Raw genomic sequence first — 27,004 nt, 5'->3', positions numbered from 1 at the left:
CAGTACCCAGGTCAACACAGGAAAAGTCCCTTCACAGTTTTTTCATACACATATGCATTTCACACACAGACACACACACAGTCAGGCGGAGGCGGGGCTATGATACGTCATCGCAGGGTGTCGCTTTAAAACCCGTCCCACCGTCCAGCCCAGTTCAGCCCAGACCAGAGACAGAAGCCGGGACAGTGTGACAGTCTGAGACTCTGACCCGAGCCGCCGACACCCAGTCCTGAACCAGAACTACCAGGTAGGACTCACTACGACCCGATTCTTCTCCTAGAGCCTGTCATCCAGCTGTATAGGTCCGTGAACACAACACCAGTTCAGTTCAGTTCAGTGTTGTGTTCAGCGGCAGTGATTCAATTGCTTCTTGTAATCGTCTCTAACATGTTTCTGTTGTTGTTCTTTGTTCTCTTGTGAGTCTACACTTTCGATTGTCTACTGTGTGTTAGGATTATTCTGTAGGGATCACACCACAGCGCTCAGACGCGGAGTAGCCCAAAGTTGACGTCGCTTCCCTGTCAGAGGAATGTTCTGTTATAACCACTTCACTGTCAGATGATGAAAACATTGTGCAACTTGTTGCTCCGGCTGATGCACATCAACTCTCACACACACAACAACAGGAAACACGACAACAGTAACACACAGTAGACACAGAGCGACAGTTATGAAGACAGAGTGGTTGAACCAGATACTAATTAGTGTTATAGGTGCTGGAATGTATGGAAGCATTTAAAGTGTGGATTCCATACAACTTTACACTTTTAAAAAAAATGTATTTTATTTTTTTTTAATTTTTTTTTTTTACCTATAGTCTATTGTTATTTGTTAACTTCCTAATTAATTTTTTTTTAAATAGAAATGTAAAATATAGTTTACATAAACTCATTATCATGGCTCATTACACACTATGTGCTCCACACACTGTAGGCCTAATATTAGGGTTATGGCTGTATATTTCCTACTTTTAATTTTCATATATTTTGTAACTTCATTACTTTGACATTTTTATTACAAGATGATACTTGTAGTTGTGGTATTACTCCTCCCTATCTGGGATAAATGACTTCTTATGTTCTCTTTAGTGTCACCTTCCCTGATGTTGCCATTATGCACTTTAACTTGTACAACACTGAGTCAACACTAGATTAGACTGAGCTGTATATGAATATTATGTAGGGTTCGTTTTGTTTTCTAAGATTCTGGGTGTTGAAGTGAAGTTTCTTGAGAATCTGCAGTGTTGTGTTAATCCATGACTACAGGAGAGTGTAGCTACAGCAGCTGGAGGGAGGAAGGAGACAGGGAGAGGTTTTTCTTTCCAGGCAAACACTGGCAATTACATCATGTGGCTGCAGTGAGTAACGCAGGTGGTTACCCAGCCCTTTCTAGAAGTAGGTCGAAGTTTCTGAGAGCGGTGCCCTGCCTCTCTCTCTCTCTCTTCCTCTGTGTGTGTGTGGTGTGTGTCTTATCTCACTCACACAAACTGTCAAACCTCTTAACCGCTGCCTCTCTACAGGTCAGGCTGCTCTGACAATGGAAGATTAGAGCTGATAACTAAAATGCTATTATTATCATTAGCACATCACTGGTGGTGGTGTGGTGTCATTGTGCCTTGGTTAAAGCACAAAAATAGACAGCAACAGCAAAAAAAAAGCAAAAGTGTAACTAATGGTTACAGTGCCAGGCCGGGGAGCATACATCAGTCCGACTGCCCAAAAATCCGACGGCTCATTTCTCCGACTACCCATTCTACAGTGTTAATATATAATATAAGGTTAGGTTTAGGGTAAGGTTAAGGGTTAGGGCTACTGGACTAATGGACGCAAAAATATAGAAATGTATGGTCGGAGAAATGGGTAGTCGGACAGACGTCATGCGCCCTGCCAGGCCAGCAGTAGTTGAAGTAATAGAGTGAAAAGAGAAACAGAGCTATTTGTGAGTGATGCCGGAGCTACATAGCTAACATTAGCATTAACGAGTGTTTACTTAGCACTGCCGTTATCACTTCAGTATCAAGTTTCATTCCAGCAAATGCTCTGCAGAGGTGGAGAGAAACACCAGTACAAACCCATCAGGATGGAGCCTATTCTACGCTCTTGTCTTGTAAACACAACAGTGGATGTAGCACTTGTCAAGAGTCTCTTTAATAACTAATAACTAATTTGTGTCATGTCCAGGGAGTGTCCTCTGTTCTAAAGTCAATGTTTTCATTCACAGGAAGAAACCTTTGTGGAGTCTCCGTGACGATCACAGTGTGTTGGATGAACTTGTGAGAAAAGGACACTTTGACAACCAGTCTTTGTTTCAAGCTTTTTTTATTTTAAAAAAAAAATTCACATTCAGTTCCAATAAAATAAAAGCCACCAACCCACCATCTTGTTATCATAAACACTTTGATTGAACACATCAGGTGGGTGGAGCACAGCACAGCCTTGTTCAAGGGAAGGCTTATATATATTACTAATTCTTCCCTATTAGAGCAAATTTACAGTACAATTTCCCAAAGAGATTTTCTTTTTAATCCAAGTGGCATTTTCAAGATTTTTTGTGAGGGAGGATTTGCCCATATCACCCCGAGCAGAACCTCACAGACCTTTAATTAAGGGACAGTAGAAGACAGACCTTGTGGTGGGGACTGGACTTTGGGTTTCAGGGCCCCACCCACTGACTTTTTTTTGTGTGTCTTCTGAGACACCGAAGACAATGCTGTACCTGAAGAAATACTTCACAGAGGGCCTGATCCAGGTGGCCATCCTGCTGAGCCTGTGTGGGGTGAGGGTCGACGTGGGGCTGGAGCCCTACCTGCCTCCATCCTGGCATGAGATGATCCTGGGTCAGTCCTCGGCGCTGACCCAGACGCAGTTCCACAACCTGCGCAATCGGCTGGAGGACGGCCACGGCCCGCACCCCAAGGACGTGGACCTGGAAGGGTTCTTCACGGCACGGAGGCTGCTAGGCTGGGTCCGGACTCTGGACAGAGTACAGGTTGGAAACTTTTATCTCAGCAGTTAGCCAAAATCTCTGTCAGATCTGATATTTTCCATCTTTGTTCCTCAATAATTTTTTATGAATTTAATAGTTTGACATTTTGTTATTTATTTATTTTTGTTATTTTTCTTCTTGCTGAGAGACTCTGTCATATCTGTTAGCTGAAAGATTGAAAATAAGACAGAATCTGCCTCCTCTGTATGTATGATGTTAATATGCAAGCTTTAGAATTAGGGATGCATTTGGACAGAGACAGTTCAGCTGTTTCCCCCTGTTTCCAGTTTATTAAGTAGTCGAGTATTACCCTTAAAGGGACAACGAGGAGTTTTGGAAAAGCGAAGCGTTTTCACACATTTATGAGCCTCCGCGCACCGTGAAATTCTTTGACCGGCGCAAGACAGACTCATGTTTTCATTCATCAAGAATTAAAGTCAGAGGTTCAAAGACGATCACATACCGTCGTAGTTCCGACCATAAACGGCAATACGGCGGCGTTATTCTCATGACTCGCCACGAAACCGAAAGTAAGGAAACGCTGGTCGGCTCGACCAGCATTCCACCACCACTAATAATAACAAAATAACGATAGAGACAAAACGATATATTTATCTAAATGGGCCCATTAACAAGTGTGGGTAACGGAGATTCATCCACATTAACATGAGACTTTTTTATAACCAAATAGAAACTCCTCGTTGTCCCTTTAATATGCAAGCTTTAGAATTAGGGATGCATTTGGACAGAGCCAGTTCAGCTGTTTCCCCCCTGTTGCCAGTTTATGCTAAACTAAACAATGGGCTCTTGGACGTAGCTTCATAGTTAACATACAGACATGAGTATTAGCTTAAATCTTGGCAGTAAACATTTTCTGAAATATTGCTTCATTTCTTAGTTGACCTCTTTTTTTATTTTTTACTTTATTAGAAACAGTATTCAATCAATCAATATAAACTTTATTATTATTATTATTTATTCCACGCAGGGAAATTTGTCATGGACAGTCATGTGCCACAAGTTGCTGCAATTACATAAATACACAAAACAGATTAAAAAACCCAGTACATTCGACATTCCTCACACAGTTCTCACATACACATGATTCTCACATTCGCACAGATAAATATAAATACGATAGATAAAAAATACTGATGAGAGACTATTAAAAACTCAAATAAAGTGCAGGAGTGTCTAGCGCAATAAAAGGATTTAAAAAAAAAAGGTACAGGCACGGTAGTAGGCACTTCAGAGTAGTTCTACCTGAAGTTAACAGAGTCTGATGATTACCCTAATGTTTATGGACACTGGGAAGCCCTGCTGCCCCATTTCCAGTCTTCATGCTGAGCCAAGCTAATTACCTGCTGCCTGCTGCTTCATCTTTACTGCATTGATATAAGAGTATTAGTTTTTTCATGTAACTCTTGGGAAGAGGCAACCAACAACCCTAACCCTAACAGACACATTTGCTTAAATGCCCAACTCTCTTTCATAAGAGAGATATTTCTCCATTCATTACACTGTTGAATGGTCTTTTAGGAGTCTTGCCTCTGCTCTCTCATGTTATCAATAAAACCTCTATTATTCTCTGTTAATAATTGGTTGTTATAGTTCCATATATTAAACTAGTTTCCCCACTCTGCCTCAAAGACAGAAGCATGTGAGCTATTAAAGGGATAGTAGCATTTTTTAAAAGTGGGGTATGATCTACAAATAGCCCCTAAGTACTTTAATTGCAGTAGAAGACTCTCTGCACTCCTCCCGTTAGCAACGCCAGCCCATAGCCCTGCCCAGAGATTTACAACATACATTGTTGTGAACAGACCCAAAGAAACAGCCTATTTTCGCGGCCTGAAAGAGGTTTTACCTGGAGAAAAATACACAGTTCCATTGTTCGCTATAATATAACTTTTTCCAGCCCCTCACCTGGACCTAACCAACTGCTGATCGGCGGGCGCTAACCCTGGGCGGAGGGATATGTGAGTTGGTTAGGTCCAAATAAAAACTGCGTTTTTCCAGCACTTTGAAGGGCTGGAAAAAATTATATCATAGCGAACAATGGAACTGTGTTTTTTTTTCCGGTAAAACTTCTTTTAGGCCGTGAAAATAGGCCGTTTCTTTGGGTCTGTTGACAACACTGTATGTTGTAAATCTCTGGGCAGGGCTATGGGCTGGCGTTGCTAACGGGAGGAGTGCAGAGAGTCTTCTACTGCAATTAAAGTACTTAGGGGCTATTTGTAGATCATACAACCCCACTTTTAAAAAAAATGCTACTATCCCTTTAAAGGGCTAATGAATGAAATGAGCGTTTTGTGCCGAAATGTTCAAAATGTTGATGCTGTTTTTGTTGCAGGTTCCTCACACAGAGCTGGAGACATGGCTGGTCCAGAGGGAGCCAGACCCTCTCCCCATAGGGCGTCCAGACCAGCCGTCCCTGCTGGACCGAGCTCCTGCAGCGGTGGAGAGCGACCGCCGCGATCTGTCCATGGAGCCCAGGGCTGTGCTCAGCAGTGAGGTAAGGGCTGTTTCCATCATCCTTTATCATGTCATGGTGTCTTTTATCTAAATCAGCCAGTCAGTCGACCAGTCACTCGGTTTCACGAGCCACTTCCTCTGGCTGAGGTGAACAGCCTGATGGTGGTGGGAACAAAGGGCCTCATGAAGCATTCAGTCCAGCAGTGCAGTGAGATGAGACATTGGCTGCAGTGTGTAGTTTCACCTCAATCCCACTTGTCTTCACTTTCTTTCACTTTTTCTTTTTTAATTTTTCTCTCATGAAAGCTTGTTGGGAGAGGGTTCCTGTTTGCTTTTGTGTTAAAAAAAAGAAGAAAGAAAACTGGAAGGATGTATTTCTCCTCATTTTCATCCAAATGTGATATGATCATTCAATAAGAAATGTTTAAAACATTTTTTTTTAAATAAACAAGAAAGCACAATAACTAAAACATACAGCAAGCAGAGTGACCCTGTAGAGGCTTATGGAGGATATCTCACTGCAGTAAGCATTATCAAAAGTAAAAAGTCCACAGCAGTAAACCGATAACAAACACAGAACATAGAATGAAAAAGTAAGAATAACTAAAAAGTCACAAAAATATAAATGTATGACTTGAAGTGGGATGTTTTTGACTGTCACTGAAACAGGAATGTAATGTCATGTGAGATAATGAGTCACAGTCAGATGACTCATCAGAAAACCTGATCTCAGCACAGATGACCTCATCAGGGAAATAAAGCATTTACAGTCAGTGCAGTTGAAACAAGCTGCTGCAGAGAGAACACCTTAGGTAACCAGTCAGTCCAGCCACTCACAGGGTGCCGACTTCAGCTGCTTGGTTACGGGTTAAAGGGATAGTTCACCAAAAATTCAAATTTCACTCATTATCTACTCAGCCTCATGTCGACTAAGAGCTGTGAGAATTTTCAGAGTCCTCCGTTCCTTCTCTGAGTTACGGGGGGGGGGGGGGGGGGGGGGGTCCGCGCAGCAGTATTTGTCCATATAATGGTTGTCAATGGATACCAACTTTCTTCATCCAAAAAGACACACAAAAAAACATCCAAATACCTCCAAACTCACTGCTCTTCCTGTGTCAGTGCAAATCTCTCGTGATTTGCACTGACACAGGAAGAGCAGTGAACCGAGACACTGGGAGCTTCCACTACAAACAAGCTTGAAATATAGACTTATTTAATTTTTTTCTGAACAATTTCTCATGTCGGGGCTTCAATACAAGAGGGACATTACAGACGAGCAGCATGGAGGTATTTGGATGTTTTTTGGTGTGTCTTTTTGGACGAAGAAAGTTGGTATCCATTGACAACCATTATATGGACAAATACTGCTGCGCGGACCCCCCCGTAACTCAGAGAAGGGACGGAGGACTCTGAAAATTCTCACAGCTCTTAGTCCACATGAGGGTGAGTAGATAATGAGTGAAATTTGAATTTTGGGTGAACTATCCCTTTAACACATGTTTTACTGTTGGAAAGCAGTTAGTACAACTCATTAACTAATTTATATAATCATTTTTTATATGAACACTCACTCTGAATAGTGTTGTTTGTGGAGTAGAATAAACATCTGACTCTCTAGTTACAGAAGCTATCCCAACGCAGCTTGGTTTCTTACTTTGTGTAGTCTCTGTTGCCAGGAAACTCTTGTGGATGAATTAGCATGACACCCGGTTTATTTGCATGAACTCCTTTTTGTGTCTTTGCTGTGATGTCAGTGACGTCTCAGTTAAACCAGAGACAGAGGAGGAATGGGCCAACAGGTCCAAAGCCACGGCTGCAGATTCCCCCTTTACCTGTCAACACATCCAGTGTTCACACGCAAAGCCAAAATAAACCAGATGAACACAAGAACACATTTAATATGAGGAGGGGATTCAGACTGGGTGGTCTCATCTGTCTTTCAGAGGTTTGGCCTCAGAGATCACACAGCTGCAGCTTTTAAAGGCTTTTCAACAATCAGACCAGACAGATCAGCAAAATCACCAGAACCAGAACTGTTTGATCCTCCATGAGAGTTTGGACAGGTCATCATTTCTTTTACTTGTCTGGTCTAAATGATGATCCTGCCTGTCACTCTAGATCAGACTGTTTTTATTCTCTGAGAATTTAATGTATATGACTCATATACCTAGATTTTCAAACTCACTTTGCCTCCACTGCTGATCTTTGCTTTGGAATCATCCTTTGATACCCATAGGGCCGTTTGCAGAACAGACCTTTAGGCATCAGTGACCACTGGTGGAATCAAACCGGGGCCGTTGCAGCGAGGCCTATAGCCTCTGCATATGGGGTGCTAGACAATGCCCCATCTGACAGGATGTTTTAATGAGAATATATTTTCCTTTTGCAGTGACACTGAGAGAAAAAAAGACTAAATAAACTAAGACTAAATAAATGATAGAGCTAGTTTTATTTAACCAACCACTGAAAACTTCTGTTGATTGTTGATGGAACACATATTGAAATACTAATTAGTGAGTTGTTAAAGGAATACACACAACAGCTTCTTCATTGGAGACTTCCATTGGGTACCAACAGAAGCCTCGTGTCTCCTGGTAATATGATATCTGTATATTCACTCTAGCTTTAAAACTGGCCCGTTTACAATGCGATTAATATTTCACATTAATTCAAAATTTATTGCGGTAATTTTGACACTGCTATTTAGAGATCTAGTAGCCATGATACCTGCTGGTCCTGCTTAGCTACAGGTAGGGCTGGGCGATATGAGAAAAAATCCTATCACGATAATCTTTTTCATATCAGTCGATATCGATATATATCACGATATGACTCAAGTCACTGTTTTTGTCAAGCCTAAATGTTCCATCATACTCACAAGTGAGATTTGAAGATATCAGAAGGTTATTTCTGATTTAAATATTTATTTTCCGTCAAAAATTGAACATTTCAGATGTAATGATGATGAACATATAAAAGCAATGAGTAATAACAGTTTCGGATTAATAAAACTCGTATTATATTTATAGGCCTACAGTTATAAATAATAATATAATAATTATTATTTGATTGGACAAGAGACATTACATGAGTGCTGATATAGCCTACAGTACAACAGCACTGGGACTTTTTACAGACATTATCACTCCACTGTTCAGGCGTTCTTTAACATTACATCAGACAGGAGTTAAGTCAGAGCCAGGCTCCCCATACAGGAGCTGCTCCATCTCTCTTTATAAACGGACGTGAAAATTAAAACCCGGACCTGACGTGGTCCGTCTAATTAGCGATAATTCACAGCCTAAACCCAGCGGAAAAAGAAAAAGGAAGAGAAATCGCAGCGGTTAGCGCTTGCTTCGCCAGTGGCCAGTGTTTAGGTCGGCACAACAGTTGCGGTGCGTCTGTGTGTCGCTCCAGTGTGAGGAGCAGGAGCAGCAGCGGCAGCAGCAGCAGCAGCAGCAGCAGCAGCAGCAGCAGAGCGGCTACGCCGTGACTGCGCTCCCTTTGATGTGTGACGGCGGCCGGAGCTCGACCCGCTCCGACTGCCTGGTGTCTCTGTTGTTAAAGTTTAGCGTTGTTTACAGTACTGTATCTCGGGGTTAATGTAAACATGACGTACCACGCGTGTCACGGTCACTCGTCCTAGTTCTCCTCCATTTTTTCTTTCGAGGCAACACTCATTCTCTCTCTCTTTTTTACTGGCGATGCCCCGCTGCTGACGCCAGGCTGCAGCAGCCCAAACATTACCACGTGTTGTTGTGCTGTGTACTGTCTTCCTGTGCTGTGTCAACCTGGTTGGCTCAGCCAGTGGTTCAGCGCGGCGCAACTCTCGTTTTCATTGGCTGTTTCAAAACATGAATGAATGAAACCTATCGACTTTCTATCGACCACGTTTCATATTGCTATTGAGTAAAGTTATATCGCGATATATATCGTTATCGTTTTATCGCCCAGCCCTAGCTACAGGTGACTCCTTACTCTCCCTCTGTTGACATCAGAGCTCCTGCAGCCCGTCACTGCAGGCTCGGAGCGGTGCTTCAAACAAGCCGCCGCTACATGGGCGCTACCAACACACAACTGGGAGGGGGGTGGTTGCACACACAATTTTCCCTAACAAATGAATTAAACTATACAATTAAATGGAAAATAAACCGGTGTTCCCCTAATATTGGGGGGGGGGGGGGCATGTCCCCCCCAAAGAATGCGTGGTTACGCCCATGATTATGAGATAAGATTCACTTCATATGTGTTCCTTCATAGTTTTGATATCTTCAGTTTGAATCTTCAGTTTAGAAAGTGATAAAAAATAAAGAAAAACCATTCCACATGTTTAGGTTTTCCTTCTCCCTCCTCCCCTCATACTATTTAGTACTTTCAGGCAACATTTTCAAATTAGTTTTTGTCTGTACTTGTCTCAGGCTCTTCCATACAGTCCTGACAGCTGGAGACCAGTATGTCTCATTGGATGTGACGCTACTGGAGTGGACGGTTTGGTCACTTTAACGGTGCAGACAGATGAATAAGCTTCCTATAATAGTTGGCATCCCCAGCATGATCATTTGGGAAGCCCCACATGAAGTTGAGTGTGCTACTGCACAGGAACTAAAGCTCTAGATAACCCTTCTGTTCTGCTCTGTTGTATTCAGGGTACGAAATTAAGAAAATATTTTGGGGGCAATTTTGGCCCCCACAGTCCAAAAAGTGGGGGCATTTTCAAAATATTTGGGGGCCATTTCATATATATATATATATATATATATATATATATATATATATATATATATATATATATATATATATTATATATATATATATATATATACACACACAAAAACATAAACTAAGCTATATAAACACCTATCATAGTCTATATAAACGTTATAAATAATGGGTTATATAAAGTTATGGTTGGTCAATATTAGATATTAGATATTACCAGTAATATGAGAATATCACTGGTAGGTAGGGCTGGGCGATGTGGGGGGGCTGTTGTGAACTCAACAGTCGTTCTGGGGTGAGCAGCCAGGGCCGTTGTATAGGGGAGAAAGGTGATGATAATTCTAGGGGCCCATGCAGCGCCCAGTAGGGCCCACAAAAATCCCCAGTAGTCTAATCTTTGTATAACTGAATTATTCTGCATAAGACCCTGACTAATACTCATAGTAGGGGTGTGCATTGGCACTGCCCTCACGATTCAATTCGATTACGATTCATCAGGTAACGATTCGATTCCATTCTCCGATGCATTGCGATGCATTGCAATGCATCAAAATTCTACTGCACTCAACACAGCAAATTTTTCATCAGTCATGAGATATTGAACAAGAGATTTTATTGGCTTCTATGTGTGTATTATCACTCTCCTGTATCTTTGACATAAATGTCATGAAATAAAATTGAATGGTATGTATTGGATATGGCATTTAAATCACTTCTAGGGCTGCCCCCAAAAATTAGCCTTGGTCGATTGGTCGCAGGAAAAAACAAACAAACCTTTGGAGCCGTGTCTCAAAATCAATATGAAAGACTATGGGGCTTTTATTTTGAAGGGCCAGATACAGGAAGTCGTGACACTTTTTGTTGTTTTTTTACACGGCACGGCAGGTCTCTCTCTCTCGCTGCATCAGAGACCCCCTGACAGCCTGAGCTCAGTCACTCACCCTCCTCTACTGTGTTTATCGGTGATAAACGGGCATACTGCCTGTAGTGACGGTAAAACCAGACCGGCTCGTTGAATCTCGGACCCAACACAGCCGGACTCACGAGCGTTAATTAATTCTCAACCCGACCGCGGGTGAAAAAAAAAAAAAAGGAAAAAGAAAGCCAGCGGCAACACTGCTACTGCTGGTGCTGCCGCTTAGCAGCTACAGGCTGCGCATGTCGTTGCTCCAGAAATTCCCCCGGAGGTAATTTGGGGGCAATTTTGGCCCCAGGATCATGATTTTTGGGGGCATTCTTGGTCAAATGTGGGGCCAAATGGCCCCTGGCCCCCGCTTATTTCCGACGCTGGTTGTATTCAATTCTGTCCTGTTTTATAGTCTGCCATAAATCCCTGTTAAAGCCAAATCACATGTGGGCTACAGCAGTAATGTCAGTGATCCTGTGTTACAACTGATATCATGTCACTGCTTGCATGAACTGTGAGCTCCTTTTTTATTAATGGCCACTCCTCAGACATGTCTGGTCAAGCTTTGACCTATAAAACAGAGATAAGCGCATGACATGAGCGCTGCGCTTGTCATGAGGCCAGGGGCGCCGCTAGGGATTTTGGGCCCCATGAAAAGAATCTTTACAGGGCCCCCAACACAGCAGTGAAATTTTTTGATGCTATTTTATATACAATTATGAATTTTAATGGTATTTTTGACTATCATTACCATATTTGTGAAAGAGGAATAACATGACAGTTGACATGTACAGTAGGGGAAGAACTGAGCACTCAATGGAATACAATGGAATTCATTTTTCATTTCCCAAAACAGATTCACCTTTGTATTGTTTTGAGACTGTAGTAAAATGTATTATTATTGCAGGCGCTGATGTTTCCAAAACAATAAAGTTATTGTTACCAGGACATTGAAAATAAAACATTTGTGATTATATGTTAGTTAATAACTTGGTGTCATTTTTACTGTATTATCATTTCATCATCATTAGGGGCCTCTCTGGGCCCCCCTCAATCGTGGGCCCCTAGAATCCGTCTCCTTAACCCCCCCTTTTCGGCGCTCCAGCATGAGGCTGTCAGGTCTGTCAGATCACACACTGACATGTCGCAACTAAGAATCTGTACAACTCATGATGTATCTGAAATAGTATAAAGACCGGCCGCGGGCCCTGAGGCTCACAGATAAAGTCTACATACTGCAGCAGGCTTGAACCGTATACGCTGTTATTAACTCCATTAAGCCGTAGCTTTTATCAGCTCTTAGGTCACAGTAAATCACCATCATTAACAGTAATCAAATAAACACGTCCAATCACCGTAATCATCAAACACTAACCTGCTCAACACGCAGTCAGACACAACACAGGCTGGTGACTGTAGTGGCTTACATGTCGAGCTCAGACACACACACACACACATGGAGAGAGAGAGAGGGTGTGAGAGAGAGTTATGTGCAACAGTGTATCATGGTTCCAGTGTTAAGCAGAGCAACAGGCTGCACTTACTTAGAAAACTGTATTGCATCACATGATACACAGGCATCATTAAAAGTGAATCGAGGGTCAAATTCATTCACAGAATCAGAATCAGAAAAATCTTTATTGTCCCCTGCAAAAAACAATGGAAATTCTTCTTTGACATGCTCACAAATGTGGAAAAAAAACAGTTTAATATATAAGAACAACACAAATACAGTACAGTACACTACACATTATTCTAGATTTGACAACATTAACTGTTGTACACTGCAAAAACTCAAAATCTTTCCAAGAATATTTGTCTATTTATTTCTTGTCAAAATGTCTAATTTCTAGCCAAACTAATCTCTTTCCACTTAAAATAAGACTCATCACCTAAAAATGTACTTGTTTTTAGATCATTTTTTTGTGTGCTTGTAATAAGAAAGAAAATCTTGCTCCACTATCAGCTTTTTCTATTTATTTCAAGTTAAAATATGCTTGAAAGAAGTAAAAAGTGTCTAAAAACAAGCTACTTTTTATGTGATTTTACGTATAATGAGATTTGTTTTGACTAGAAATGACATTTTGACTAGAAATAAGACAAATATTCTTGGTAAGATTTAGAGTTTTTGCAGTGTAGAAATATACACAGTCAAAGGTTTGGACACACCATCTCATTCAATGGTTTTTCTTTATCTTTATTACTTTCTACATTGTAGATTCATACTGGAGACATCAAAACTATGAAGGAACACATATGGAGTTATGTTGTAAACACAAAAGTGTTAAAGGAGACATATTCTGCCCCCTTTCCACAAATTAAAGACATGTCTGTGACATGCTTCGGTCAAAATCCCCCAAGGATCAAACATCACAGCTCTTTTCATACTATCAATACAGCCCTGTTCAGAACGGCTGTTTTCAGTGTCTGTCCCCTCATAAAACCACATGGATTTCAACCTAGGGAGCCTGAACATTACAGATTTGTTGTCAATTCTCACATTTTGGGGGCTGGAAGGCAAGACAGACACCTAAATATATGTTAAAGAGCCTTCAAAAAGTGATGTTTCCATATGTCCACTTTAATTATTTAAAACCATCTTGTTATCTGTCACCTGATCTAAACCCAACTGAGATGCTGAAGGCAAAACAGCAGCAAGAGCTCAGCTCCTCTGAGAACTCCCTCATGACTGTTGGAAAACCGTTCTCATGAAAACTGATGACAGAATTGAAAGTGTGTGAAAAGCTGCCATCAAAGCAAAAATATGGCTTCCTCAAAGAATCTAAAATATGAAACATATTCTGCTTTGTTTAACACTTTTTTGTTTACTACATAACTCCTATGTGTTCCTTCATAGTTTTGATATCTTCAGTTTGAATCTTCAGTGTAGAAAGTGATAAAAAATAAAGAAAAACCATTCCACATGTTTAGGTTTTCCTTCTCCCTCCTCCCCTCATACTATTTAGTACTTGTCTCAGGCTCTTCCATACAGTCCTGACAGCTGGAGACCATTATGTTACAGTTAGTCCACTAATTGATTGGCAGATGACTGTGCTGCTTCTCTTTGTCTGCTGTGGTGGGAGACTGAATTTTTTTTTTTTTTTTTGATTTTGCCAGACAGAAGATAATAGATAGATGATGTCATCTTGGCCTTTTGGGAACTGTGCAGCATATTTTAGAGACAATAAGACCATATACATTTAGAAGGGTAGTCTACAGAACTACAGCTGAAGCCACACACACACACACACACACACACACACACACACACACACACACACACACACACACACACACACACACACACACACACACACACACACACACACACACACACACACACACACACACACACACACACACACACACACACACACACACACACACACACACACACACACACCCTGGTAGGATATTGCAAAGTTGACAGAGCACATAGAGATCTAAGTACATGCCGGACTGCCACCCTCTCGTCCTCCAACTGAAAGTGAACATAACAGTGTTTTTGAATTCCCCTTGTGTATCAAATAGCACGCCTACACGCAAACACACATACAGTTACACACTCGCACAAAACACTGAATTAGCTCCCCCCCCCCCCCCCCCCCCTGCTGGCCTTGTGACCGGCCGGCTTGTTTTGAAACCTGATCACCGGCCCACTCCGTCCTGACACACATTTACGTTCTTCAGTTTTGCAATCCCTCCTGTTTACTGCATCGGTACGCACGCAGACACACACACACCCACACAGACACGCACTCAGATGCATGCATGTAAACAAATGTGCAGAAAGGCATGAGGTGCTAACTTATGCTTCCATATTCAGCAGTGGTACAGGAGGTAAACAGGAAAAACAGCTTGTGCCGAGACGTATCAGCAGCAGAGAGTGGTGTTAAGACTTGATCTGATCTTCATGTATGTAACAAGTGCAGACAAACAGAGCAGCCCTCCATATAGAGCAGCTTCAGTCTGATGTTACAGGCTCTTCAGGTCAAGCCACAACATCTCTATGGGTTACTCCCTGGCTTCTGACTGGACCACTGACTTTAGATGGTGGATTTACTTTGTCTGCAGTTGTGCTGTAGTCAGGGCCGTTGTATAGGGGAGAAAGGTGATGATAATTCTAGGGGTCCAGCGCCCAGTGGGGCCCATAAAAACCCCAGTAGTCTAATCTTTGTATGACTGATTTATTCTGCGTAAGACCCTAATACTCATAGTACACTGTAAAAACTCAACATCTTTCCAAGAATATTTGTCTTATTTCTTGTCCAAATGTCTCATTTCTAGTCAAAGCTAATCTCTTTCCACTTAAAATAAGACTCATAACCTAAAAAATTACTTGTTTGTAGATAATTTTCACTTGTTTCAAACAAATTTTCACTTGAAATAAGTAGAATAATCTGCCAGTGAAAGCAGGTTTTTTGTGCTTGTAATAAGGAAGAAAAACTTGCTCCACTATCAGATTTTTCTACTTATTTCAAGTGAAAATATGCTTGAAAGAAGCAAAAGGTGTCTAAAAACAAGCTACTTTTTTTGATGAGTCTTATTGTAAGTATAACGAGATTTGTTTTGACTAGAAATGACATTTTGACTAGAAATAAGACGAATATTCTTGGTAAGATATTTGAGTTTTTGCAGTGTTGGTGAAGTTATACCAGATACCCCTAACTCTGCTGCTTTTTTTTGGTTTTGCGAGTGTTTAATGAAAAACTGGATGGAGCATGGTGTCCATAGCAAGAAACTGCTGCTCTCCAAAACACATCCGTCTTCCTGACGTTTGCCAAAGATCAGTGTGACTCTGAACAACAGTGCTGGGAAAATGCCTTTAGACTTTAGATTATGCACATCAACATGAAAACACCATGGAGGGAGCATCATGATCTGGGGCTCCTCCAGGATCACTGTCCACCTGCTCAGTGACAATGACCCTGAACACCAAAGTAAATCTACTACAGCCAGGGCCGTTGCTAGGAATTCTGGGCCCCCTTAAAGAATACTAAAGTGGGCCCCTCCCCCTAACTTTTCCACCTAAAAAATTATTTGTTTTTAGATCATTTTCACTTATTTCAAACAAATTTTCACTTGAAATAAGTAGAATAATCTGCCAGTGAAAGCATGTTTTTTGTGCCTGTAATAAGGAAGAAAAACTTGTTCCACTATCAGATTTTTTCTACTTATTCCAAGTGAAAATATGCTTGAAAGAAGTAAAAAAAAGTGTCTAAAAACAAGCTACTTTTAATATGATGTGTCTTATTTTAAGTATAATGATATTTGTTTTGACTAGAAATGACATTTTGACTGGAAATAAGACAGATATTCTTGGTAAGATACTTGGGTTTTTGCAGTGTAATGCTGCATTAGCATCAAAACAAGGTAGGCTAAATAAAAAATGATAATACATATAGTCTAAGAAAAAAAAACTGGAAAAGTTAGGGGGAGGGGCCCACTTTAGTATTCTTTAAGGGGCCCCAGAATTCCTAGCAACGGCCCTGGCTGTAGTAGATTTACTTTGGTGTTCAGGGTCATTGTCACTGAGCAGGTGGACAGATAACTCAACGTGATCCTGGAGGAGCCCCAGATCATGATGCTCCCTCCATGGTGTTTTCATGTTGATGTGCATAATCTAAAGGCATTTTCCCAGTACTGTTGTTCAGAGTCATACTGATCTTTGGCAAGCGTCAGAAAGACAGATGCTTTTTGGAGAGCAGCAGTTTCTTGCCATTGACACCGTGCTCCATCCAGTTTTTCACACACTCGCAAAACCTTTAAGCTGTTACTCTGGAGCTAGATCTGTTTGTGTATTTATTTACACTGAGCTTTTGGAGTCATTAGAGCTGAGACACACTTCTAGATACAATTAGCTTTAGTTATTGCCACGTTGGTTTTCCAAAGCAGCAGAGTAGGGGTATCTGGTATAACTTCACCAACTTATAAGGTGCATGGAGAAACTGAAGAAACTTTGAAAAGAACAAAATGCTCCAGAAACACTTGTAGATCAGAGAACTACTTGAAGCGTTTCGGCTTGTAGCCTACATGGCTAGGGTCATGTTGGTTCCCCCCCCCCCCTTTTTTTCTTCTTATTATGAGCACAAAAAACTTGCTTTCACTGGCAGATTTTTCTACTTATTTCAAGTGAAAATTTGTTTGAAACAAGTGAAAATGATCTAAAAACAAGTAAATTTTTAGGTGATGAGTCTTACTTTAATTAGTTTTGACAAGAAATTAGAAATTTTGGCAAGAAATAAGACAAATATTCTTGGAAAGATGTTGAAAGATGAAATATGTTTTTGCAGTGTAAGAGTTCATTGTTGTCCAATATAGAACACAGTGGACATAAGTTATAACACCTCTGCAAATTTCTTGATTTATTATCTATTTATGGATATTTTATTATAGATTTTTTAGATTATAGAATAGATTTATGCATATGTATTTTTATTCAAATTCTTTCTTTCTTTCTTTCTTTCTTTCTTTCTTTCTTTCTTTCTTTCTTTCTTTCTTTCTTTCTTTCTTTCTTTCTTTCTTTCTTTCTTTCTTTCTTTCTTTCTTTCTTTCTTTCTTTCTTTCTTCCTTCCTTCCTTCCTTCCTTCCTTCCTTCCTTCCTTCCTTCCTTCCTTCCTTCCTTCCTTCACACTATTGTGTGTATTTCTGACCACTCCTCGGTGCTTTCTGCGTGGAGCGACGAGGCCAGAGCTGAGATGCCACTTACCACATCTCTGATGTTAGTTATATAATGTGTATGAGTTAGCAGCAGGGTTAACTTCTATTCTACCACTCCAGTCACCGGAGTCAGGACACACCCCTCTCACTGCAGGATGAATCCCACAGGGCTGCTGTGCTCATTCTGTCAGTACTCTGTCACACCCCTTCAGCTCACTTTCGAGGTATTCTGTCATAAAATCAAATAAGCATTATTTTAGATCATGCTATATAGTGATCAGCTGGCGTTGTATAACCAAAAAAGTTTCAGGCTGGGTCATTATCACTTTCAGTCCGGGGGTTCCTGAAGGTTTTTTTTTGTACTTGTGGGTGTTATTCTGTACCTGCACGAGGGGCGTGTCTGTTTTATGTAACCAAGAATCAGTGGAGGTGTACTGAAGTGTCAGAGTCAGTTAAGTTACTCACGCCTGATGAGCTGTCATCACTCCTGAGTATGAACGGTAACGTTTCCACATTTTAATTCCTCTGCTATAATATGTGTTTCATTCTGGGTAAAGCTAAAATGCAGCGATGAATGTTTTTTGGATGAAAAGGTGGAATTATTATGAATGAGTGGCACTTTTGCAGTCATTCTACGTGCTTAGACTCTGTACTGTATGTTCAATGCTTCATACATGTCCTTGCTTGCTTGCCAGCTGTTGCGGGTCTCTGGGTTTGTCTGTAAGCCCCCAGCCATGTCACAAGAAGGTTACAGCTATTCTGAGCCTGGCTGTCTGTCTCTGGGTAAAACAGGAGCCTTTACGTTTTTACATACAGACCGGTCTCTCTCTGCAGCATTACACTGCTCTGCTGGTCAGTATGATGACGTGTGGTGTGGCCCTTTCATAATACTTCTTGCCTGATCTCTGTGCAATCACAATAAGCCATTAAAGCCGGTGTTTTATTGCAGAGCTTATTTCAGTGACCCACTGGTTTTACATTTTGGAAAGGTGCATGTATTCATTCTTAAGGAGATAGATTTTTGAATTTTTACACACACCATGTTGGAGTTTCCATTTGAGCTGGTTTAAATCAACATTGACAGTCAGTAGTCCGTACACTGCAAAAACTCAAAATCTTTCCAAGAATATTTGTCTTATTTCTTGTCAAAATGTCTCATTTCTAGTCAAAATTCATCCCTTCCCACTTAAAATAAGACTCATCACTTAAAAATTAACTTGTTTTTAGATCATTTTCACTTGTTTCAAACACATATTCACTCGAAATAAGTAGAAAAATCTGCCAGTGAAAGCAAGTTTTTTGTGTTTGTAATAAGAAAGAATAACTTGCCCCACTAATAGATTATTTTAAGTGAAAATATGCTTGAAAGAAGACACCCAAGTGTCTAAAAACAAGCTGCTTTTTAAATGTAATGAGTCTTATTTTAAGTAGAATGAGATTTGTTTTGACTAGAAATGACATTTTGACTAAAAATAAGACAAATATTCTTGGCAAGATATTTGATTTTTTGCAGTGTAGTGGGAGTTTTGGGAGCTGCCACAAGAAACAGAAAGCTGCTGTGTCAAGTAGAGAAGAGATGAGTGCATTTGAAGCCAAATATACCATATACTATTTGTACATGTGTAATAAATATAAAAATATAAAGATTAGGAAAATATGACTACAGAAGACATTTAAAGGAAATCACTTTTACCTCTAAAGCTGAATTTGTAGTTTATAGGTTACTATTTGGTTTAGTTTGTACATAAATTGAAGTACAAACATTTTGACATTTACAGTAGCGAGCATAATTAAATCCATTATTGTGAATTCTAAAGGCTCGGTTATTTTATCTCTTAGTGTCTTGCCTCTTATACTTACCCTCATTTTTGTCTCTGCAACCAGGAGGGAAGACCAGGGCTCGGTGCTCTGGATGAGAGGGGAGAGGAAGAGGAGGATGAAGATGAAGACGTAGCCAGCATGCATATGTATCACAGGAGAACAGGGGGACTGAGGAGACCCAGAGGCCCTGCTCACAGAGAGTTGACTCAGAATGAAGAAGACCAGGTAAGAAAAACACTCTCATGGTACAGTGAGTGGTCATAAAACCCCTCAGTGTTTTATGAAGTATTGAAGTAAATAAATTGTTGACTTAGTTAGCAAATATAAAGTTGGAGCTAGACGCTGTTTACCCTAGATCAACATAAAAACTGGAAACATTACACTGCTCTGTCCAAAAGTACTAAAAAATCAATATCGCAATATCTTGCAAACCAGCCACTCAGCCATTTTTCGTCTTTTAAAGGAATAGTTCACCCAAAATTTAAATTTCACTCATTATCTACTCACCCTCATGTGGACTAAGGGCTGGGAGAAGTTTCAGAGTCCTCCGTGGCTTCTCTGAGTTACAGGGGGTCTCGGCGTAGCAGTGCATGTCCATATAACGGTTGCAAATGGATACCAACTGTCTTCGTAACAAAAAGACACACCAAAAAACATCCAAATACCTCCATGCTGCTCGTATGTAATGTCCCTCTTGTATTGAAGCCCCGAAATGCGAAATTATCCCGAAAAAATTAAATAAGTCTATTTTTCAAGCTTGTTTGTAGCGGAAGCACGCAGCATGGAGGTATTTGGATGTTTTTTGGTGTGTCTTTTTGTTACGAAGACAGTTGGTATCCATTTGCAACCGTTATATGGACATGCACTGCTACGCCGAGACCCCCTGTAACTCAGAGAAGCCACGGAGGACTCTGAAACTTCTCCCAGCCCTTAGTCCACATGAGGGTGAGTAGATAATGAGTGAAATTTCAATTTTGGGTGAACTATCCCTTTAAGAGGCCTGATGAAGCAGCCTCCGTCTGGCTGGATCTCACCTGCTCTAGAAGCACGGTCCAAAGCGGTGACGGTGTCTTCAGCTCATCTGTGTAGTGTCAACACAGTGTGTGTGTGTGTGTGTGTGAGGAATAAAAAGAGAGCATGAGAGCACGTCACACCCTCAGATAACAGGAAAAGGTTTTCAGATGCTAGAAGACAATCTAGATCTAATCGTTGGCCACTGATTGAGGCAGGGCTGTGAGGAAGTGAACATCATTTCATACCATAATGAGCACTGACAGGTGAAGTGAATATTATAACACTAAATAACATGGCACCTTGTGTTAGAAGCAGTGTAAGGATCTGATCCAGTTCTCCAAGGACAACTGGCTCTCTCATAGGGGTGTGCCAAAAAAATCAATTCACATTAGAATCGCAATTCTCATTTAATACGATTCAGAATCGATATAAAATGTCCCAAAATCGATTTTAAAAAATATAAAAATTAAACAAATCTGCTGGCTGCCGGCCTCCATTTCCTTAGAAGAGGCACTTTTAATTTTGTTACTTGAGCAATATGTGATATTGCTTTTATGCAACAGTTTCAACAATTCCATCTAAGCATGGATAAATGTTTAAAACTCAATAAATGTGAAAAAGACACTTTAGTCATTCTGTCTTGCAAAGCAGACTGGAGTAGATCATGAGGATCCTTTGCACACCGATAGACTGAAGCAGAAATCATTAGGAATCAAATCATTTTGAATCGAAAATCGATTTTGAATCGAATTGTAGTCCCAAAAATCAGAATCGAATCGAATCATGAGATAGTAAAAGATTCCCACCCCTAGACTCTCTCATATGCTGCAGCTGCAGCTCTTGTGGGCTGTTCCCAGGTCTGCAGTGGTCAGGATCTATCAGACCTGGTCCAAGGTGGTCAGAATGTAATGCCTGATGGGTGTAAGAGTCTGAGAGCATTAGCAATGCAAAGTTGCACAGTCTGAGCCCAGCAGTATGTACTGACTGACTGCAGCCTCAGCAGAAATGTCTACTAAGGGCTACTCAGTGTCTAGTAGTAGTCAGTAGAACCTGTCTGACAAACTGTATATGTTTCAACTTGCGGGAGTGTTAGCGGAGGTGATGAGCGTCTTCGGTGCTTGAAATCAGAGCCCAGCGCTTCATCTGAAATTCTGGAGCGTTGCCAGCTAAGCAGAATAAGAAATCATGAATGACATACGTTGGCAGCTGCACCCCAGGGTGCATGTTACACCAGATGAGGATACTTTCTAGGACATATAGCCATGCATATGTGTGTAAGGCAAGGCAAGGCAATTTTATTTGTATATCCCTCGTTTTTAGGGCAGATCTGCCACTTCAGTATCCACCATCCGTTCCCACTGTACATACCTCTCCTGGTCAAAGGTCAGAGGTGAGATGAGTCTGATTAGTGTCAGGATCCAATGAAGATGGAAAGACTAGACAGACATTTCTTAGAATGAAACTGAAGAATGAAAACCAATGGATGAGAGAAAGAGAAGCTGACAAGTTCAATTTTGACAAATGAAAAAAGTGTGTTTTCTGAGAAGCCACACCTCTCATGCTGCCACAAGTGGGTAACACTGTGCAACGGCTTCTCGGTACAAGGACATTCCATAGAGACGGCTTGTGGAGTTTAGCCAAAGACTAACTATAATGCTCACAGCTGGGCTTAATCTGATTGGACCCGCCTAAAATATCTCTTCAATTATTGGATGGATTACATATTTGATGTCCTCGGATGATGCATCCTTGCAAATGTGGTTATCCCATAACCTTTCTTGTAGCATTGACATTGTCGATTTTGAATGAGATGAGAAATGAAATTTGACATAAACTGGTTGTCCCGCAGAGAATCAGTTCTTTTTTTTTTATTGTTTGTGGTTTGAAGTGTGGTTTAAAATGAAAGGAATGAAACAAACATAACTTGGATAGATTTCTACAAAGGAAAAGCAGCCATGCTGTAAACTCCCTGTTAGCTCCAGAGGAGGAAAGAGTTTATGCTATGCTGTTTATTTAATAGTTATTAAGATATTTCAGGAGAGGACAAAAATATCAAGATGTTGTTTGGGCTCTGTGGACCAAACACTTCTGTTCGAAATTCCAGTTTATTCGTAATTATAGAAATAATGGACCAGCCGATTAACAGGCAGACCAATGGTGACATCCGCTCAGCCCTGTAGCTAGCCTGGCTAATAAAAGCACATGGCTGGAGCAAATGAAGTTAGGCCAAACTCAAGTAAATATCTTTGTTGAAGCCTTTTCTCTCTAAACCTACCTGCCTCAGTCTTTCTCTTCTCTGCCGTTTTTCAGACTACCGTCTCCTTCCAGGAGTGTTTGAGGCTGTTGGATGAAACCTTTCCTTTCACAGAGGAACAAGAGGTAAAAAAAAAACAAACTTTTTTACAATATTTTCTCTTCCGTCAGCTGTGTTGTGCCTTTTGAACTTCAACTTAGACATGTCCTTCTTTCTTGTTGCTCAGTTAAGTGATATTGGCAGTAGAAGGGGAGATATTGAATGTAACCCCCCAGGCAGAGAGCCTCTCCTGTCCCCCATCATCCGCCCTGATAACAACCCCCTGGACCTGGAGCTGGACTGGCAGGACCTGTTTGCTATAATGGAACCTCAAGTAAGTGGGAGGATGAAAGAAGATGAAATACATATCATTAGATGCTGACATGAATAATGATGCAATGATCCGTTTTGCATCTTTCCCTTTTCAGAACACAGATTTTGATGATGACATGATGACGTCATTTGACCCTGCCCCAAGTTCAAGATCATCTGGGAACCTTTGGGGGGAAGTTGGGCCAGAAGCTCTGCACCACAACCACAACAACCTTGACAACTGCATAACAGGGGCCGATCAAGAGGTCCCTCTGATGGAAACGCCCATGCAGAATGGTAATGCAATTCAAAACCACAAGTTTGTTGTGAGTCATATAGCCAGTATCCATACACTTTACTACCACATTCCATACATAGGAAATTTGGGAAGATATAAACAGCAAATGACAAATGAGAAACTCCATCTATTGAGCAACCCAAACATTCAGAACTTCCATAAGTGATTGTATCAAAAGTGCCATTTCATGTCCAAAATTCTTCACAGTTCACAATACCCATTCTTTCTCTCTAGGTTTGTTGCAGCTTCCAAGCCAGACAGTGCTCGAGCCAGCCCTGCTTCCCCTCACCCCCAGTGCAGACTTGGATGACCACAGTTCAGCCTTCAACACCAGGGACATTTTAAACAACTCAAATGTAAATACCTTGCATGGTCCTCCAGATCACATGGATCTCCTGGGAGAGGATCCCTCAGAAGATTTTAGCATGGGACAGAACGATGGAGATAACTCGAGTGCCTTCAACATAAACCTGCTGGCACAAGATGACGTTGTGAATAACATGGAAGCCAGTCCGGGTCTGCAGTACGATCCCGACCCTGAAGACATCGCCGGCTTCGATGTTAATTTTCATTTCCGTGACGTAACACCTTCAAGTTCTTCATCTCTGGAGGAGAACATGACTGAAGTCCTTCCAACAATTCCTTCCAGCGACTCTCTAGTTGATGAGGATGATGTTGGGGAAGAAGACGGTCTCCCTAGCCCACTTAGTGACCTACTGGAAGATGATGTCATCTTGAATGAAATGAGGTTGTTAGAAATAGCTCTGGAGGAAGGATTTAGTCCAGAGATTGCAGCCAGGTTGGAAGAGGAGGGCTACCTCGACAGTGAAGTAGTTCAAAAGGACACTCCCAATGGTGATGACCACTCAGAGGTCCTCACAGAAGATCAAGGTGAACCAAGACATCAGCAAGGTAAATAAATGAGCATGCAATAGCCCTTTTCTAGCAATTGTTCTGCAAAATATTTATTTGTGTACCTTTCTTTCAGAAGCACACTGATACTAAATTCCATAGAGTGCCAAAGCGGAAGCAGGAAGTAACGGCGCCATGGGTCCTCAATTCGAAAAAAGTCTCCATCCAAATGAACGGGAGTCCAAGTTTTATTTTGTGATCCGTTTGAATTGTGCCATGAGAAAAAAATATGTCCTCTACCCGTTTAAAACATCACGTTTCATGCCGAGAAATCAGCAGTTTGTTGTAAACCTATTGTAAAATAAAATTCCGAAGAGTCCGTAACCAGAAAGACTACAGGTCGCGTAGGTGACGTCACCACATGGCGCCCTTTCCTCCCGTTCATTTGTATGGAGACTTTTTTCGAATTGAGGACCCATGGCGCCGTTACTTCCTGCTTCCGCTTCGGCACTCTAGTCCTTACTATAAAACTGGAGAACTTACCTTGACCTCTTCTTGTCCTCATCTCCTAGATGGTAAGGAGGAAGCAGATTCCGACTCCGGCCTTTCCCTTGACTTCAGCCACAGCCCCGCCTCTCCATGCACTTCAGAGTCCTCCTACTATTCATCTTCCTCCTCCTCTTCATCAACCTCCTCCTCATCTTGTGCGTCGGCCATGGGGAGTCCGTTCTACGAAGATGAGGACAAAGACGCAGAGGAAGGCTTATACGGCTCGGATATGGAAGTGGAGGTGACTATAAAACAGGAGGAGCTGGACGAGGAGGAGATGGGGGCAGTAGGAGGAGGGTTCCCTGAAGATGTTAAACTCTTTTCTTCCAACTATGGTGATCACAAGATGTTGAATGGCTTTTCTTGGCTGGAGCATATTGACCATGATCACACGTACAACCAGCCCTGGTCCTCCTCAGTCTCTTCTTCACCCCTGGAAGAAATGCCCACCAAAAATACCAAATCCCCTCAGCAACGTCACAACCCCAAGCACTACCGCTACTCCTCCAGACACATCTCCCAGTCTAGAATGTGGAGCCGAGATGAACGGCGCGCTCAAGCCTTGAAGATCCCTTTCTCCAATGAGCTGATTGTCAATCTGCCCGTGGAGGAGTTTAACGACTTACTGACGAATTATCAGATGGGTGAGCAGCAGCTCGCCCTGATCAGGGACATCCGCCGCCGTGGTAAGAACAAGATAGCTGCCCAGAACTGCAGGAAGAGGAAAATGGATGTGCTGGCGGGACTGGGGGACGAAGTGTCCGGTCTGAGACGCCGACGTTCGCGGCTGCTTCGTGAGAAACAAGAGGCCCTGAGGAATCTGCAGGAAATGAAACGCCGACTGAACACCATGTACCAGGAGGTCTTCTCCAGGCTGAGGGATGAGGCCGGAAGGCCGCTGGATGCTGCGGAGTACCTTCTTCATTTTGGGGACAATGACAGCGTTGTGGTGGCTTCACGCCAACAAGGGGAGTGGCCACGGACAGGAGAAAAGACAAACAAGAAACAGAGAAACAAGAAGAAGTGAGGAGATGGATGAACTACTAGGAATGTTCTCACAAGACATTTGGACATTAGAAAATGGAAGAATAAAGAGATTCTTTCAGAGGAGCAATGCAGCCGTGGATGAAGGAATAGAAGGCGTCTTTATCTGGTGTCTAAAGAAGATGATGAAAAATACCACTAACTCCTCAAACATCCAACCAGAAATCTCTGACAGCGATGTTTTTAAAATAACTGTTGACTCAAGTGGAAGTCAAGACAGAAGAGAGAGGAGTTATTTTACCTGATGATGTTGATGATAGGCAACCCTTATTCAGGATGTGTTGCCTTCCACTTGCCATTAACATTTTCTGCACTGGAAAAAAAGACTTGAATCCAACTCTTATGTTTACACAACGCTGAGATAAATCTAGGCTGCTACTTACTGGAATTGAAACATAAGACGATAGATAGATGACCTGGGACCAGCGATTTAAAATAAACGTTCTATGCAAAAAATTCTGCTTTCGCATACATCAGCTGCCAAAGAAACTTGAAAAATATCGAGTAAACAAGCCATCAGGCTGATAGCAGGCTGGTCCCTCGCTATCAGGTCCTTCAGCCAGTCACAGACACTACAAACACTGACCCAGCTCAGAGAGGTCGCTGGCACCGGTTCACTTCGGCTGGCTGAAAGAGAAAGTGGAAAGATGTAACGTTTTTGTCTATATAAGCTATATCATGATGTGGCATCACTTGTTAAAATACAATTTCGATGTTGTTAGCTATGATAAAATGATCAAAACAAAAGCAGTGTTAAATCATTGTGGATATCTGATCTTTGAGAACAAGTTGGGATGATCCGTTGTCATGCATTATGCGATTGAGCGGTGAACACTCACTGCAGAAGATGGGACGACCCTTTTGACCGGATTGTTCAACCCACCTCCCCTTCCCAGCTCATGGATTTAAACAAACTATTTGCTTACACTGAAACTGACTGAGGAATGACCCCATTACCCATTAGTGATGCTTGCATTTTTTTTCCTATGTACTGGAAGCATGATGCAGTGGGTTTTTACTGTGCCTTTTTAATATGTTTTGTGTAATTACTAAAACACCTGTTTGTCTGTGAAGC

The 27,004-nt window shown here is 41.5% G+C and overlaps 1 protein-coding gene across 1 annotated transcript; it reads left to right on the top strand.

The window, feature by feature from the left end:
* The first annotated feature begins 171 nt into the window (after positions 1–171).
* On the top strand, positions 172–26,728 carry nfe2l1a (nfe2 like bZIP transcription factor 1a). Its single transcript, XM_083978047.1, has 9 exons — positions 172–247; positions 2,221–2,988; positions 5,339–5,500; positions 19,631–19,792; positions 22,892–22,960; positions 23,062–23,208; positions 23,303–23,483; positions 23,719–24,396; positions 24,909–26,728. The coding sequence occupies exons 2-9, from the start codon at positions 2,707–2,709 to the stop codon at positions 25,910–25,912; spliced, it is 2,685 nt and encodes an 894-aa protein (XP_083834173.1). The 5' UTR covers positions 172–247; positions 2,221–2,706; the 3' UTR covers positions 25,913–26,728.
* The last annotated feature ends 276 nt before the right edge of the window (positions 26,729–27,004 follow it).

Source organism: Trachurus trachurus (genome assembly GCF_905171665.1).
Source record: "Trachurus trachurus genome assembly, chromosome: 8".
NCBI lineage: Eukaryota > Metazoa > Chordata > Actinopteri > Carangiformes > Carangidae > Trachurus > Trachurus trachurus.
This window is presented reverse-complemented; position numbering and strand designations above follow the sequence as displayed.